Source organism: Odocoileus virginianus, chromosome 12 (genome assembly GCF_023699985.2).
Source record: "Odocoileus virginianus isolate 20LAN1187 ecotype Illinois chromosome 12, Ovbor_1.2, whole genome shotgun sequence".
Classification (NCBI taxonomy): Eukaryota; Metazoa; Chordata; class Mammalia; order Artiodactyla; family Cervidae; genus Odocoileus; species Odocoileus virginianus.
The window spans coordinates 36,979,009-36,996,868 of record NC_069685.1 but is presented as its reverse complement, the minus strand read 5'-3'; the positions used below and the strand labels follow the sequence as shown (position 1 = coordinate 36,996,868).

Sequence of the window (17,860 nt, the reverse complement as noted above, 5' to 3'; positions counted from 1 at the left end):
ACTGACTCAATGGACATGAGTTTGAGTAAACTTTGGGAATTGGTGATGGACAGGGAGGCCTGGCGTGCTACAGTCCATGGGGGTTGCAAAAAGTCGGACACAACTAAGCAACTGAATTGAATTGAACTGAACTGAGGCGGGTAGATATCAGAGGTGAAATGAATATGGTGGAGGGGCAGGTAAATAAGGAGAATACAGAGGCAAAAAAAGAGACGCTTATCAGGTGGGAAGGCTGTAGGGACAGGCTTTGAAAACTAAACTTTGCTTTACTGTTCATTCCAATGTAAAATTATCTCATGTACTTTTGTAAGCAAGCATTGCAGTATATTGCCAATTCTTACATAAAGGGGATGCCAGATTTCATAAATCCTATTGAATTTTATGAGCAAGATATTATTCATATTTTACAAAATACAGTTTGAAAATGATGATTTGGGTTGCTTCCACTTTTTGGCTTCTGTCAACATTCATGAACATCTGTTTGTGTGGACATGTTTTCATGACTTCTTGAATAAATACCTGAGAGTGGAATGGATGGGTTATGTAGTAAATGTATGTTTAACTTTATAAGAAGCTGTCACACTGTTTTCCATACTGGCTGTAACATTTAGCCCTCCACAAGCAGTTTGAGAGTTCTGGTTACTATATATCTTCTGCAACACTTGGTATTATCTGTCTTTCCAATTTTAGCCACTTTAGCATGTATGTGATGGTAATTACACTATGGTTTTATTAAGTGTTTCTCTGAAGACTGGTGTTGAGATTTTTCAATGTGTTAATTGGCCATTCATGCATCTTCTTTGAAGTGTTAGTTCACCCATTTCAAACCATATTTTTAAATTGGATTTTGCACACTAAAAAATTGAATTGATTGTCTTACTTTGGAGTATGTTCTTTATATATTCTGGATACAATTCCTTTGGATGCATTTTGCAAAAATTTTCTTCTAGTCCATGGCTTGGCTTTTTCTTAACTATATGTTTTAGAAGCAAAAACTTCTTCACCTTCATGAAGTTCATTTATATCAGCATTTTCTTTTTTAGTTTCTACTTTTGGTGTCCTGTTTAAGAACTCTTTTCTTAACTTGATGTCATAAAGGTTTTCTCATTTTTTTTTTTTTAAGAAATTTAAAAGTTTCAGCTCTTCCATTTAGGCCTGAGATCCATTTTGATTTAATTTTTATGTATGATGTAAGATAAGGGTTGAGGTTTTATTTATGTTTTTTGATACAAATATTTGCCTGTTCCATAATCATTTATTGATAAGAATATTTTTTATCCATTAAGTTACCTTAGCATGTTTATTAAAAATCAGTAGACTCTATTTGGGCTTCTTTCATAGCTCAGTTGGTAAAGAATCTGCCTGCAATGCAGGAGACCAAGGTTTGATTCCTGGGTCAGGAAGATCCACTGCAGAAGGGATAGGCTACTCACTCCAGTATTCTTGGGCTTTGCTTGTGGCTCAGCTGGTAAAGAATCCACATGCAATGCTGGGGACCTGGGTTCGATCCCTGGGTTGGGAAGGGAAAGGCTACCTGGAAAAGGGAAAGGCTACCTACTACAGTATTCTGGCCTGGAGAGTTTCATGGACTATAGTCCATGGGGTCTCAAAGAGTCGGACACTACTGAGGGACTCTTCACACTTCACTTAGACTGTATTTGTTTCAGGTCTATTTTTGAACTCTCTTTTGTTCTGTTGATCTACATTATCAGTTCTTATACCAATACCCTGTGGTTTTATAGTAAAAACCATGTAGTGTAAATCCCTCACCTTTTTCTGCATTAAAATTTTTTAACTCTTCTATGTCTTTTCTTTTCCATATAAATTCTAAAATCAGCTTGTTGGTGTTAGGGTTTGATTGGATTTGTGTTGGATCTGTGGATCAGTTTGCGAGAGTTTGCTATCTTAATATTGAGCCTTCCTAACCATGAACATGGTATAGCTCAGAACTGATTTAGGTCTTTTACTATTTTTCTTTGTAGGGTTAAGTATCCTTTTGTGTTTTCAGTGTACAGGTCATGCATAGCCTTCATTAAATATATTCCAAAGTATTGTATTTTTTGATGATACGTGGCAAGTTTTTAACTACTTCATTCTATAAGAGCAGATTTGAAATATGTTAAACAGTATTGCGAGGGTTACTGTTGGTAGAATTAGAAGGAACAATTATTTATAAAACAAGGAAAAACAGGATAAGTATGGTTTGTGAGAAATGTTCACATTTCATTCATATGAATTTAAAATATTGACATTTTGTTACTTGATATTTTTGTGAGAAACTACTCATATGTGTCAATATATATGCTTTTCCTTTCTTGGAAAAGTATTCTTTTAACTTCCAAGAATTTCATGAATGCACTACTATTCAAGTGACCCGAATTGTTTTTGAGGTCCTATCTTACAAAGATGTGTGCTATTTCAGCGTATTTTATGATATGTGCCAGATTTGGGGGAGGCTGAGGTTGGGTTTTGGTGACATTTATATGAGCCTTAAAAGAATATCAGATGTTTTGTTGCAATTACTTGAGATGTTTGATTCTTGAGATCAGTTCAGGTTCTTAGTGGTTAGGATCAATCCGAACCATTCATTTGAATTCATCTACCATTTTTCTCATTAGCAAGTTACAGAGGTCTATTAAGCTATTTCTTTTTAAAATTTTTTATATAATAGGCCACGCAGTGTGGCAAGTGGGGTTCTAGTTCCTGACTATGGATTTAACCTGTGCCTCCTGCAGTGAAAGCACAGAGTTTTAACCCTTGGACTGCCAAGGAAGTCCTCAGTTTTTTCTTAACTTAATTTTTTATTTTACTGAATTTTGTTTGACTGAAATTTTGTAGTGAATTTTATAAAAGTCAAATCAATGTAAAATAAGACTTGAGAGCTGAGAGCTTCCTGGCCTCTTCAACTTCTCCCCGGCGAGCTTTGCGCAGTGAAACAGGGAGTGCACTGTAGCAGAGGCATTTTGGATACGGCGTGCATCCAGGAGCTGGAGGGAGGGCTGTATGGACCGTAACTTCTATACAAACTGATGAGCTGCCATCTGCGCGCAAAGCCCTGTGATCAGCAGAGACCCGCTCGTGCCACCGGTAGCACTGCGTGGACTGGTGGCAGCACGTCAGTTCAGCTGAGCTGCCCTCCAGCAGCTGGCCACGGGGACACAGACCCCACAGAGTGTAGTCCTCATCACTCTTCAGTCCTTTGCTGGGTAGCTTGTGGCAGGAGACAAAAGCTGCTCGCTCTCTTCACCCCCACACAGTGAGGTAAGAGCCACCTTTTTTCTCTAGAAGGGAAAGATAAGGGCAACAGCAGCCTCTTTCAACTTTTCCCATGTTGTTTGGCTATAGATTTATGCTCATCTTTTCCAGGATAATTGTTCCAGCCAGGTGTACAATTCAGCATCCCTTTGGTGGTTGAGAGTAGTGTGTGTAGTACAGGTTGGGTAAATGTCACTAACAAAACCGCCCTGCTCGGCACATCTAAGCATTTGACCTTGAAGACTCAGAGAACAGACACTGCAGATTTCCCTACTTGCCCTTGACTTACAAGAGTGGATAATGAATTAATAGAAATTGATAAGGAGTGACTGTCAGGCAGCTGCTGTGGTCATGAGGCTGGTATGCGGAAACAGTGCCCGCTTGCACAGCATGCATAACTCTGAACCGCAGCCAGAGGGGTGGGTGGGTCACTGAAGCAGGAAATTGGCCGCCGAGAGGAATGCCGGCTCCCCACACAGGCTGCAGCCCGATGCGCCCAGGGAGAGAAAACACAGGGGCGATGGGGCGAGCTGGTGGCCGCAGAGACCCGGCTCCTCTGGGAGGAGGCAGCGCTGGTGCTTCAGAGACACTGAAGACAGTGCAGGTTAGATTTTGTTTTAAGGGATCAAGATGTTCCTAGCGTAAGTAGCAGATGTTTAGTTCTTCTATAGTTAAATAGACCACGGGCTACAGAGCGGGGGAAAACATAAAACATAGCTCTGAGGCCTTCCCCTAACAGTTTTTTTTTTTTATTGTGCTCTGTTTTTATAAGCGAAGGTTAAATGTGGAGATTCTCTGCAGAGGAGCAAACCTCTGTTCATCTGTGCAGGGTGATGATTATTAGAATACTTCTAAATGAGCCTCCAAAGAAACTGCCTGTTTCATTTTCCCAAACAGTTACTTCTGAAATAGCCTATTCCAGGCCACACACTTTAAGAACTGCTTGTAATTTAGACACACAGAACTTCAGTAGGTACTTGGTGTGTGTATGTTTTTGGTATAAATAGCTGTTACTTGGTTTTTTTTTTTTTTGGCTTGTTTGTTAAGCTAATGAGTGAGGACAAAATATTTTTTAAAAGATTAAGTGATGCGTTTCAAACCATTTTGCTCTTCTGTTAAAATGTATTCCTGTAGAGTCTACTGCTTTTTGAGAATGGAATTGATTGCATTAGCAGTTACTTGTTAGATTTTTCTTTTTCTTAAATGTTTATTGCTGTTCTGCTATCTAAAGACAGTTTCATGTGAGTATTTTTGGTAAGTCCTACATAGATATTATTGATTTTGGTTTAGGAGCATCAGGCCAGTCATTTACTTAGATTTCTAAGGAGGAAGTACGTTTTAGCAACTGTCTTCATTTTTTAGAAATGAAGATATGAAGAGTTGGTATCAAAGAATCACTTTTTCAAACATTCTGTAAATTAGGACTGCCCACCAGTGTAGGCGCAGTTTGATGGCTGTGTGGATGTAGCCCGACATGAAAAAGTTTACATTCCAGTACTGAGGAGTTGCATTCCCCTGGGCAGTTCTGACGCATAGCAGGAATGCGGGGGCCCTTGTGTGCAAAGGGCAAGTTTAGGGACACTGACAGAAGAGGCTTCTGTGCTCAGCCACTCACTGCCTTCCGTAGACACACACACAGTGGTAGAAGCGCTCGCGACTCAACTTGGATGGGAAAATGTGGTCACAGAAGTGCAGGGCAAGGTGGCCTGACCTCAGAAAGAGCCTGCGGAACCCTGTCCGGTGAATCACGGCTTGTGGGTATCTATGACAACCAGGTAAGATTTGATACCTGCAGACAACTGGTGCTTTCTTGTCGTGAACCTTGGATTTGAAAGTTTATCATACTATTAACATTTTTTTTTTCTATTTTACATTATATAGGAGACTAATTGCATTTAGTAAATTTTTTGTCTGCATATATTTTAATTTTTAGTTTGTTCTGTAAGGGAAGAAAAGCTTAATGGGAATGAAAATCTTTATTGTTAAACTGTTTTTGGAACAACCATTCCTCAATTTGTTTTACTGAGGACTGTGAGCATTTAGGTATCTTGTATTTGTTATGTTGCAGGTAGTCTTTTCATTAATCATTTTTTTATCTTAAAAAAAAATATCACAGAGAACCAATAGGTTGACCTAAAGTGAGTCTGCATCACTTTTAGTTGTCATCTTTGATGGTTTAGTCCAAGATTATCAGGACGTTATGAAATTACATTGAGATTAATAGTTGAAAGCCAGGCTATATGCTGCCCTTTGACAGAACAATTTAGAAGGATTTAGAGACTATAGTAATTAAATGTTCACACTGTGTAGAGTCAGAAGCCTAATGGTATTCTTAAAACACAAATGCCCTATTCTCTGTTTCTCCTTCTCTCTTTCTAACTTTCTGGACTTTTGTGAAAGGCTGGCATCAAGTGTAGAAAGAGCTAACAGGTTTTTAACTATTCAGACCAAGTCTTATTTATAACTGTTACCTACATCTTTTTTTGAAAGACAGTTATATAAATATTTGTGTCTCATACACAAATAGATGTGTATGTAGAAAGGCTGAAGTTGCCAGAAAACAGTTTTTTAAAGAATTTAAATTCAGAGTTTAAAAAAAGCTATGTCACTTTAAAAATTAAGGAGCTTAAATTTTAAAAATATCTTTGTTTATCTTGGAACGTCATATTATGAGTGCCATTTCAAAGAAGCAGATGTGCTAGTAGTTGAATTTCTGGCAGCAGCTGCCTGAGGAGGCTTGGTTTTTATAGATTTGACTTTCAAACCTTTGACTCTCTGAGGGTAACTCTCAAACTCTTGATGGTCATTTGTAATTTTGCTGAACTCAAATTGCTTTCTGAATTGCAAAAGCTGATTTGTCTTTTTCACTCAACTAGCCAGTGGTGAGCCAACCTCTGAGAATCCACCTTTTCACAGAGCTCTGTTCCCCGCTTGTTGCATTTATGCTTTACAGGTAAATGTGATGCCCTGTAGCAGTATTCCTGAGGATGTCTGGGAATTATTACTCATACATGTCAAGCTTAGCAAGGACCAGAGATTTTGTATTATTGAGTGTGGAAAAGGGCTGTTGAAGAAAGTGAGAGAAAGGGTGAGGTCAGTATGGGATCACAGAACCATGCCATGAAGCCTGATGGTGATGTGGGGCATCTCTTTTAACCTACTCTGAGGTAGCTTGGCTTTGTTTTCCCACTTATGGAATGAAAATGGAACATTTCTCATGAGGAGAGTAGGATGGTGGGTCATACATGTTGAAACTCTTCAGGGGCCTTTTTCTAAATCGAAATGTTTAAGGGCCTGTGATGTAGCACATTGGATTCTGGCATACCTTCATGTGTGAAGCTGAAGGGGAAAAAAAGGCCAGGAGACCCTGTACTATATGATTTTCTAAGTTTTTTTTTCAACTCTGACATTCAAGAAATCCATTTTGTTTTTAAGATGCATTGTAGTCAGCAAATATGACATTCTTTTTATTAAACTCATAGTTTGCTATTCTGCCTGTTATCACCAACTGTTTGTGTACTCATCTTCCGTAGAACATAAACTAAGAATAGGGGTGACATTTAGTGAATTTCTTGTAAGCTCTGTGTTGATTGCATGGTTTATGAGTTTGAGCAAACTCTGGAAGATAGTGAAAGACAGGAAAGCCTGGCTTGCTGCAGTCTATGGGACTGCCAAGAGGCTAACATGACTTAGCAACTGAACAATATTGATTATGTAGTTTGTGTCCAGTAAGTTTTTGGAACACAAATAGGAAGCAGAATTGTACATGAGTGAGCATCTTTCTCTTTCTCCCACTTTCTCCATATATTTATGAAGATTAGGCTGGCATGATGGGGAGACCCTCTAATTTATGACCAGGAATAAAATAAAAATGGAATAATGCTGGGTGAGAAGAAAATGTTGGTATAATGGGCTCTTCAGAACTGACTTTGGGTTACCAGGGATGAAGGATGGAAGATAAATTGGAAATTTGGGGGTGAATATATATACACTATTACATGTAAAATTGGACTTCTCAGGTGGTGCGGGTGGTAAAGAATCTGCCTGCAATGCAGGAGACACAGAGACGAGAGTTTGATCCCTGAGCTGGAAAGATCCCCTGGAGGAGGAAGTGGCAACCACTCCAGTACTCTTGCCTGGAAAATTCCATGGACAGAGGAGCCTGGTGAGCTACAGTCCCTTGGGTCACAAAGAGACACACCTGAGTGACTGAGCACATATATTAAATGGGTAAAAACAAGAACCTACTGTATAGCACAGGGAACTCTGCTCAGTATTTTGTAATTACCTAAATGGGAAAAGAATTTGAGAAAGAATAGATAAATGTGTACGTATAACTGAGACGTTTGGCTGCACACCTGAAACTAACACAATATTGTTGAACAACTACACTCCAGTATAAAATGAAAACTATAAGCAAGGAAGCTATAAGCAAGGGGAAATGATAGCCTTCAGAATGGGAGAAAATAATAGCAAATGAAGCAACTGACAAAGAATTAATCTCAAAAATATACCAGCAACTCCTGCAGCTTAATTCCAGAAAAATAAACGGCCCAATCAAAAAATGGGCCAAAGAACTAAACAGACATTTCTCCAAAGAAGACATACAGATGGCTAACAAACACATGAAAAGATGCTCAACATCACCCATTATCAGAGAAATGCAAATCAAAATCGCAATGAGGTACCATTACACGCCAGTCAGGATGGCTGCTATCCAAAAGTCTACAAGCAATAAATGCAGGAGAGGGTGTGGAGAAAAGGGAACCCTTTTACACTGTTGGTGGGAATGCAAACTAGTACAGCCACTATGGAAAACAGTGTGGAGATTCCTTTAAAAACTGGAAATAGAACTGCCATATGACCCAGCAATTCCACTCCTGGGCATACACACCGAGGAAACCAGATCTGAAAGAGACACATGCACCCCAATGTTCATCGCAGCACTATTTATAATAACCAGGACGTGGAAGCAACCTAGATGCCCATCAGCAGACGAATGGATGAGGAAGCTGTGGTACATATACACCATGGAATATTACTCAGCCATTAAAAAGAATACATGTGAATCAGTTCTAATGAGGTGGATGAAACTGGAGCCTATTATACAGAGTGAAGTAAGCCAGAAAGGAAAACACACAGTACTAACACATATATATGGAATTTAGAAAGATGGTGACGATAACCCTATATGCAGGACAGGAAAAGAGACACAGATGTACAGAACAGTCTTTTGGACTCTGTGGGAGAGGGTGAGGGTGGGATGATTTGGGAGAATGGCATTGAAACATGTATATTATCATATATGAAATGGATCACCAGTCCAGATTCAACGCATGAGACAGGGTGCTCAGGGCTGGTGCACTGGGATGACCCAGAGGAATGGGATGGGGAGGGAGGTGGGAGGGGGGAAAGACTTGAAATAAAATAAAAAATTTAAAAAATGATTTCAAATATTTTATTAACCTTTGTTTACCATGTCTTCATATCTTCCTAGTTCTTTCACCCATACTGCTATTACTTCATTGCAGACTTAGTATAGAAAAGAGATTGATTCCAGGTTAATCAGTGGTGTAGTTCAGTCATCAAACTTAACTTCCTTTGTCCCTAACATGGGTTCTTTTTGGGGCAAAGTGGAGTTACTGCTTTTTTTTATTGAAGTCCTGAATTTTGCCAAAAAACTCAAAACCCCTAAAACAAATAGAAGTCTTGATAAGTTTCTCTGATAATACATTTTTTAAGATGTGGATATGCTCATGTGTATCACATAAAATATGTCATTTTAATCATTTAAATAGTGTTGCTTACAATCACACTATTGTGCAATTAATTACCACTACTTGTCTCCAAAACTTGTGTTCCAAAGCTCCAAACAGAAACTTTGTAACTGTTAGGCATTCCCCTAATGCCTGGGAACCTCAAGTTTACTTTCTGTCTTTATGAATTTGCCTATTCTAGATATCTCATGTAGGTGAAATCTTATACAATATTTGTCATTTTGTGACTGGCTGTGGCACTTAGCATAATGCTTTCAAGGCTTATCCATGTTGTAACACTTATGAGCTCTTTAGTCCTTTTTATAGCTGAATAATATTCCATTGTCTGTATATATCACATTTTGTTTATCCACTCATCTGTTGATGGACACTTGTGGTTTTCACCTTTTGTTATTGCAAAGAGTGCTGCAGTGAAAACTGGTGTACAAATGTCTGGGTCCGTATTTTTAATATTTTTGTATGTTTATCCAGGAATGGAATTGCTTGGTCTTCTGTTAATTCTATATATAACTTTTGGAGGAACTACCAAACTCTTTTTCACAGTTATGTCTCCATTTTACATTTCCACAAAGGTTCCAGTTTCTCTTCAACGCTTGTTATTATTTATTTATTTTTTATTTTAGTCATTCTAGTATCTCATTCACATGCAGTATCAGATGTGAAATGGTATCTCATTGTGAGTTTTTGTTTTGTGTGTGGGGAGTGTGTGTGTGTGTGTGTTTAAGATTTATTTTTGGCTGCCTGGGTCTTTGTTGCTGCGCTCGGGCTTTGTCTAGTTGCTGCAAGTGGGAGCTACTCTTTGTTTTGGTGTTCCGGCTTCTCATTGCAGTGATTTCCCTTGTTGCAGAGTATGGGCTCTAGGCACATGGGCTTCAGTAGCTTTGTTGCTTGAGGCATGTTGAATCTTCTCAGATCAGGGATCGGACCTGTGTCTGCTAGACCAGCAGGGAAGCCCGTTTTGTGTTTTTATTTATTTTTCTGTAGAAAGCATAGCTAGGATTTATTAAGCTGTAGTACACTATAGTCTGGGGGGAGAGTGGGCAACTTGTTGAGTAGCTCCTTGTGTTTTTGAGTTACTTTTTTCTAATAACTAAGGATGTTGAGCAACTTTTCATGTGCTTGTCAGCCATTTGGAGAAAAGCCTATTCAAGTCCTTTGCCTAATTTTTAATTGGGTTGTCTTTTTGTTGTTGAGTTGTAGGAATTATGTACTCTGGATCTTAAACCCTTCTCAGATATATGCTTTACAAATATTTTCTCCTATTTTGTAGATTATCTTATCCATTTCTTGATCATGTCCTTTGCATCAAAGTTTTTAATTTTGACGAAGTTCAATTTATTTAATTTTCCTTTTGCTGTTGATGCTTTTGATGTCATATCTGAGTCCATTGTCAAGTTCACGGTAATGAAGACTCATCCCTGTTTTTTTTTTCCCCCTTAGAGTTTTATGATTTGGGGCATTCTTACTTAGTCAGTGTTCCATTTTCAGTTTAATTTTATATGTCACGAGATGTAGGGGTCCAGCTTCATCGTTTTGGTGTACTACTTAAGCCAGTAGTTTGATTGCAGCTTTGTAGTAAGTTTTGAAATCAAAAGCGTACTTTCTCTGACTTTGTTGCTTTTCAAGACTGTTTTGGCTAATTAGGGCCTCTTGCAATTTTATATGAATGTAAAGATTGCTTTTTCCATTTCTGCAGAAAAATATTTCTAGGAGGATTTTGATGGGGATTTCATTGAATTTGTAGGCCACTTTGTGTAGTCTCTTTGTTGTTCAGTTCATATGTCAAGTCCAACTTTTTGCAACCCCATAGACTGCAGCATGCCAGGCTCCTCTGTCCTCCACTATCTCTCAGAGTTTTCTCAAAGTCATGTGCATTGAATTGGTGAAGATATCTAACCATCTCATCCTCTTGCCTCCTCCTTTTGCCTTCAATTTTTCCCAGCATCAAGGTCTTTTCTAATGAGTTGGCTCATTGCATCAGGTGGCCAGAGTACTGGAGCTTCCCCATCAATCCTTCCAATGAATATTCAGGGTTGATTTCCTTTAGGATTGACTGGTTTGATCTTGCAGTCAAAGGGACCCTCAAGAGTCTTCTCCAGCACCACAGTTTGAAAGCATCAGTTCTTTAATGCTCAGGCTTCTTTATGGTCCAACTCTCACACTTGTACAACTGGAAAATCCATAGCTTTAACTATACCGACTTTTGTCAGCAAAGTGATGTCTCTGCTTTTTAATGTACTGTCTAGGTTTGTCATAGCTTTCCTTCTAAGGAGCAAGTGTCTTTTAATTTCATGGCTGTAGTCACTGTGCAGTGGATTTGGAGCCCAAGAAAATAAAATCTGTCACTGTTTCCACTTTTCCCCCTTCTGTTTGCCAGGAGGTGATGGTACCAGATGCCATGATTTTAGTGTTTTGAATGTTGAGTTTCAAGGCAGCTTTTTCACTCTTCATTATTATTTAATATACTTATCCAAGGCCCAGAGAGATGAAGTGCCTTGCCAAGATCACACAGCTAACTGGTAGTTGGGTGTATTGAGAAACAATATTCTCAACTACAATAGCTGCTCTCTTTCCATTATATATCATCCCCTGGACTTTAAATTCCAAGTCAGTAAGGACTTACTATGTCTTAGTTCCTCTTCACTTTCTGTCATTAGGGTGGTATCATCTGCATATCTGAGGTAGTTGATATTTCTCCTGGCAATCTTGATTCTAGCTTGTGAGTCATCCAGCCTGGCATTTCACATGATGGACTCTGCATGTGAGTTAAATAAGCCGGGTGACATTATACAGCCTTGTGGTATTCCTTTCTCAATTTTGAATCAGTCCATTGTTCCATGTCTGGTTTTGGCTGTTGCTTCTTGACCTGCATACAGGTTTCTCAGGATACAGGTAAGGTGGTCTGGTACTCCTGTCTCTCTAAGAATTTTCCACACCATCAAAGGCTTTTGTGTAGTCAATGAAGCAGACATACATGTTTTTCTGGAATTCCCTTGCTTTCTCCATTATCCAGCGAATGTTGGCAATTTGATCTTTAGTTCCTCTGCCTTTTCTAAACCCAGTTTGTACATCTGGAAGTTGTTGGTTCACGTACTATTGAAGTAGAACTTGAAGGATTTTGAGCCTAACCATGCTAACGTGAGATGAGTGCGATTGTACGGTAGTTTGAACATTCTTTGGCATTGCCCTTCTTTGGAATTAGAATGAAAACTGACCTTATTCAGGCCTGTGGCCACTGCTGTTTTCCAAATTTGCTGGCCTGTTGAGTGCAGCACTATCTTTTAGGATTTGAAACAGCTCAGTTGGAAGTTCATCACCTCCACTAGCTGTGTTCATAGTAATGCTTCCTAAGGCCCACTTGACTTCACACTCCAGGATGTCCGACTTTAGTTGAGTGACCACATTATTGTGGTTATCTGGCTCATTTAAGACCTTTTTAGTATAGCTCTTTTGTGTATTTGTGCCACCTCTTTTTAATCTCTTCTTTTTCTGTCAGGTCCTTACCATTTTTGCCCTTTATGGAGCCCATCCTTGCATGAAATGTTACCTTGATATCTCCAATTTTTTTGAAGCTATCACTAGTCTCTCTCATTCTATTGTTTTCCTCTATTTCTTTGCATTGTTCATTTAAGAAAGCCTTAATTATAAGACTTAAAAACAAAAAAGATTGTGTTTGATAGGAGTAACTTTTCATTTCTGACAGTGGCACCAAGGAACATTTGGAGGAGAATTTAGTTAAATGACTCTGGAACAGTCTTTATCCATTTCTGACTTTGGGTAAAGCCCTCAGGGATTGTGAAGTGAAGTGAAATCGCTCACTTGTGTCCGACTCTTTGTGACCCCGTGGACCGCAGCCCACCAGGCTCCTCTGTCCGTGGGATTCTCCAGGCAAGAGTACTGGAGTTGGTAGCCATTCCCTTCTCCAGGGGATCTTCCCAACCCAGGGACTGAACCCAGCTCTCCCTCATTGCAGGAAGGTTCTTTATCATCTGAGCCACCAGGGAAGCCAAGGATTGTAGCTGTACTTTTAAAATTAACCAAGTTCTTATTTAATCTGTATCATTTCTAAATTTCCTTAAGTCATGATTTTAGCAATCTAAATAACACCAACTTTTAACTGCTGTTAATAAGACTGAATGAAATATTCTTTGAACTTATGCCTCTGGTTTTACAGGAATCCCTTTGGTTATCCTTAAATTTTTCGTTGGAAACTTTTCAGCTCTGTGGTTTTCCCCTTAGAAACTTTTCTAGCCCAGTGCTGTATTGTAAATTTATGTGGTTTTCTATGATGGTATGTATGGTAATTTTCAGTTTTTATTTTTCCTAGTGTGTCTTTCCTTTTGAGGTGTATCTTTGTTTATTATTTGTTATTTATTATGTATGCAGTTTGCTGTGCTAATGCCTTGAAAGACTTCTAGTTTTCATTTGACTTCTGACTGAAACACGAGAACCCTTTGTTGTTTGGTCTTATCTTACATACTGTGTATATTTGACCACTTCTCACTTACAGTATTTCCTTGTGCAGATTGGGTCCTTACTGCTGTTTCACATGAACATAAAACTTTATAAAAATGTCTTGTGCTTTATTCTTACTAGCTTTGTTTTGTGCTGTACTATCTAAATGTCTGTGTCATTTGCAAACCTGAAGATTTCTGTCCATTTCTTTCTACTAAATCATCTAAATTTTTAAAAGAATTGATCTTAGTATTATCTGTGGGTGTTTTTGTCTCCTATATGTCTCTTTCTGGTTTTCTTTCTTTTTTTTGGCTGTGCCATGCAGCTTGCGGGATTTTAGTTCCTCGACAGGGATCAATCCAGGGCCCAGAAAACACAAGTCCCAACCACTGGACCACCAGGGAATTCCCCTGGTTTTCTTTTTTATCTCTATACTTAAGTTTTCCAGTATCGTATTTTTAAAAGTTTATTTATATTGAACTTGATCAAAACTTAGTAAATAATGGTGTTTACTTACTTTTGTTCATGTATTTTTTGATTCAAAGAATCAGATAGTAGAGCAAAAGTATTTTGTGGGCTTAATGGATTTGTAGCTGACATATTTCATTCCTACCTTATAGCTTCTGGATTGTAAGCTAAGAGTAACTCCTCTCTGCAGTGGAGCCAAAAGGCCTTGCATTAGCCCAGTGAGTGCATTCAGGAACTATACCTGTCTCTCTCTCTCTCCCTCTTTTTCTTTTCCCCACATCACTCAGCTTGTGGGATTGTAGCTCTCCAACCAGGGACCTAACCTGCACCCTCAGTAATAAAAGCCCCGAGTCTTAACCACTGGACCACCAGGGAATTCTCTATGCTTTGTCTTTTCTGAGGCCACTCTTTCCTTTTGGAAACAATAGATTTTTGAATAAGTGATGTAATTTATTCTCCCTTGGTAGAGCGTGTTCTCTGTGCATTTGCCTTTTCCCCCTCAATTTAGTCAAAGAATTAATCTGATAGGAGTCTATTATTTCTCCTATGGTTTACATCTTTGTGACGGTCAATAGAATTGGAGTCTTTTTGTGGCTCCGAAAGAGTTTTGTTAGATTTTAGCACAGCTCACTTTGTAAAAGGTGTAGAAATGTTTTTTTGTAGCACATTTTAGGGGATGTGGATGTTCCATCCCTAAAGTAATAGTGTTAGTGCAACTAAATATGTGAATGTCACCTCCACCATGAAGTTCTGTTGAACTAGCAGCTAATTGCTAAGAGGATTAACAGCCTTAATTCTGAAGCAGGGAGTTGGTGGTGTAAGAATTAGGCATAAAGTAAATACCATGTAGTTTATTCATATGGATGTTACTACTTTTGTTGCTAAAATTTATAAGCAACTCAGTTCTAGCAGTTTTTTAAAAAAAATAATTAATTTATAATTTTGGCTGCCCTGGGTCTTTGTTGCTGCACAGACTTTCTCTAGTTACGGAGAGTGGGGGCACCCTGTAGGTGCAGTGTGCGGGCTTCTCATTGCGGTGGCTTCTCTTGTTGCAGAGCGTGGGCTCCAGGGCATGCGGGCTTCAGTAGCTGCAGCACACGGGCTCAGGAGTTGTGGCTCCCAAGCTCTCGAGCACAGGCTCCATAGTGGTGGCGCACAGGCTTACTGAGATACTCCACGGCACGTGGGATCTTCCCTGATCAGGGATCAGATCCATGTCTCCTGCTTTGGCAGGCAGATTAAAGAATCTAAGCCTCTAGGGAAGCCCAGTTCTAACAGTTTTTATTTTTTATTTAGTCATATGAACATTGTATGCATTACATACATTTGATTTTTTTTTTTACTACATGAAAAATTTTAAAAAGAAAGCAAATCTATCATTACATTTGTGAAGCTTAACTGGTTCTATAATTTAATAAAATAGGAAAAAACTTAGAGTCATATGGTTTTCTTTGGATTTTAATGTTGTTTTATTTAGTAATAACCTTTAAGCATGCAACATATGTTTTTACTCAGTCCTATAACAATGATGGCTTGAAACCTACTACATATTTTACTAACACACTGACGTATTTACTAACACATTATTTCTTAGTTTGTAGTGTATCATTAAATTATAAGCATCATTGTAAAAAAATAAATTGCAAATAAGTAGTTTCAGAAGCTAGAAGCAAATTTTTATGTGTGTTGAGGATTTTCTGTGATTTTAGTGGTATTTAATTGTTAAACTAAGAGAAGAATATTTACAATTTTAGGTCATTTTAATTACACGTGAAATAACGTGACAAAGAAGATAAGATGATTATAGTTTCCCTATTTTTTTCAGCTTTAAAAAAAGCACTTTAATATGTGTATGCTTATAAGTATGTGTATGTGTGAATATTTTTAAAGGATTTTTCAGATATGGTAAGTATGACTCTTTGATTTCCATAGAAACGAATTTTGGAGCAGGAAATGACTTAAATGATGGCCTAGTCTCACTGATAACCTTAGAAATGAGTATAGTTTAGACTGTGAGGATAGTCAAGCTGGTTGCTGGAGGTCACAAGCTGATAGAGTGAGAATGTTGACTTACCTGTTTTCTTCGAGTGAGCAAGCAAGCTCAGTCACTTTAGTTGTCTCCGACTCTGTGCAGCCCTGTGGACTGTAGCCTGCCATGTTCCTCTGTCCATGGGATTCTCCAGGCAGGAATACTGAAGCGGGTAGCCATGCCCTCCTCTAGGGGGTCCTCCCTACACAGGGATCTAACCCGTGTCTCTTATGTCTCCTGCATTGGCAGTCCGGTTCTTTACCACTAGCGCTACCTGGGAAGCCCAAACATAACTTTTTTTCCCAACCCAAGTTGTGTTCTAATATGTGAAACATTCTGTACTACCATGACACCAAGAAAGTTATGAATTTCCTATGGAAATTTTCATAGGAAAATACCTAATTTACTTGGGGGGGAAATGCTCGATAAAATAATTTTTTGGTAGAGTTATTTTCTCTTATTTTTCTCAAAGGTAGATTATTAAACATGGTTACAGTGACTTCCCTGGCAGTTCAGTGGTTAAAATTCTGTGCTTCCACTGCAGGGGGCACAGGTTTGATCCCTCATCATTGGGAGCTAAGATCCCACATGCCTCGCTGCACATTCTTCCCCTACGCCCCCCAAAATTAAAGTTACTAAAAGGTTGACTGGAAGGAAGAGAGAATTTTTGGAGTGGTGAATGGGCAGGGGTAGGTGGTGTGTTAGCAGAATAAGTCATGACTACTTAGAACTCCTCGTGACTCTAGTTGGCATATATCTGTGTCAGAGAGAATGAATCTGCTCTAGTGTTAGGTGGATATTTCCATAGATAAGGCAAGGTACCCTGTCTGAGGTCACCAGTACGGTTTTCAGGAGAAAAGGGGCTTTTAAGAGTGCATGTCCACTCAAGTCACTTTGTAATTGAAAGTCCTGAGTTGAATAACCTGTTCCTTAAGCTGATTTAGAATAAGTAGACATGTAACTTTAGAAAAATACATTTTTAAGTGAAAGAAATGTTTAACCTAAGCAAGTTAAGTTATAGAAGAGAATTATATGCATTTTATACTTTGTATGTTGGTATGGTTTGCCATTGATCCAGTTCCTACCCCTGTTGTTTACTTGCTAAGTTGTGTCCAACTCTTTCATGACCCCATGGACTGTAGCCCACTAGACTCCTAGTAGAGTACATGAGATTTCCCAAGCCAGAATCCTGGAGTGGGTTGCCAATTCCTTCTCTATTTAATTGTGTTACTGCTACTTGTTTCATAGACTGTGTAAATATATACATAATTGTGGTTTTCCTTAGGATCCCATTTTTGGAATTAAACCAGGTTTATTCCCCATGCCCCTTTTGCTTATTTCCGTATGCCAGCTTTTTATCTGAGATTCACTTTGTAAGGTTCTTTTATAAGTTCTTAGTAACTCTAGCATATAAAATTGAAATGTGTTCTAACTACTTTTGATAGAAATCATACTAGTGTAGGCTGCAATGACTTATGTCTCCTGTTTATCTGTATTTGCTATTGTTACACTTTTTATTAGAAAAACTTACTTTTATAGAGTTGATAAGTGGTCTCAACTCCAATTATTTAGGAAGTCTTGCCTTCCTACATTGTTTCATCTGTGAAATGATAAACAGCTAAAAACTGTGTATAAAGAATTAAAGGCCACGATCCTTAAATTTATAAAATTCCCTTGTCATCCAGTCTTTTCCCTTGGTTATTACACGGCTAGATAGTTAGCAACTCCTCAGTGGTCCCACAGCTGTTAGGATAGTCTAAATCTTCACTTAACTGGGAGTGAGCTAAAACAACTAACATAAAACACATTCACAGCGATTCTTCAGTACTTACATTATGAATTCAAAAAGATTGTTTTGGAATTTCCCAGAAAAATA

The 17,860-nt window shown here is 38.5% G+C and overlaps 1 protein-coding gene across 6 annotated transcripts in view; it reads left to right on the top strand.

Moving 5' to 3' along the window:
- RAPGEF2 (Rap guanine nucleotide exchange factor 2) overlaps positions 1 to 17,860 on the top strand; it is a 260,250-nt gene that overhangs the window by 118,226 nt on the left and 124,164 nt on the right. The window contains exons 1-2 of one of the 6 annotated variants that reach the window (XM_070474915.1): positions 3,739 to 3,859; positions 4,883 to 5,030. The exons of the other annotated variants lie outside the window; for them this stretch is intronic. Coding sequence (XP_070331016.1) covers positions 5,020 to 5,030 — 11 coding nt within the window. The 5' untranslated portion in view covers positions 3,739 to 3,859; positions 4,883 to 5,019. Of the gene's footprint in view, positions 1 to 3,738; positions 3,860 to 4,882; positions 5,031 to 17,860 lie in introns of those variants that run through there. 6 annotated transcript variants of the gene reach the window in all.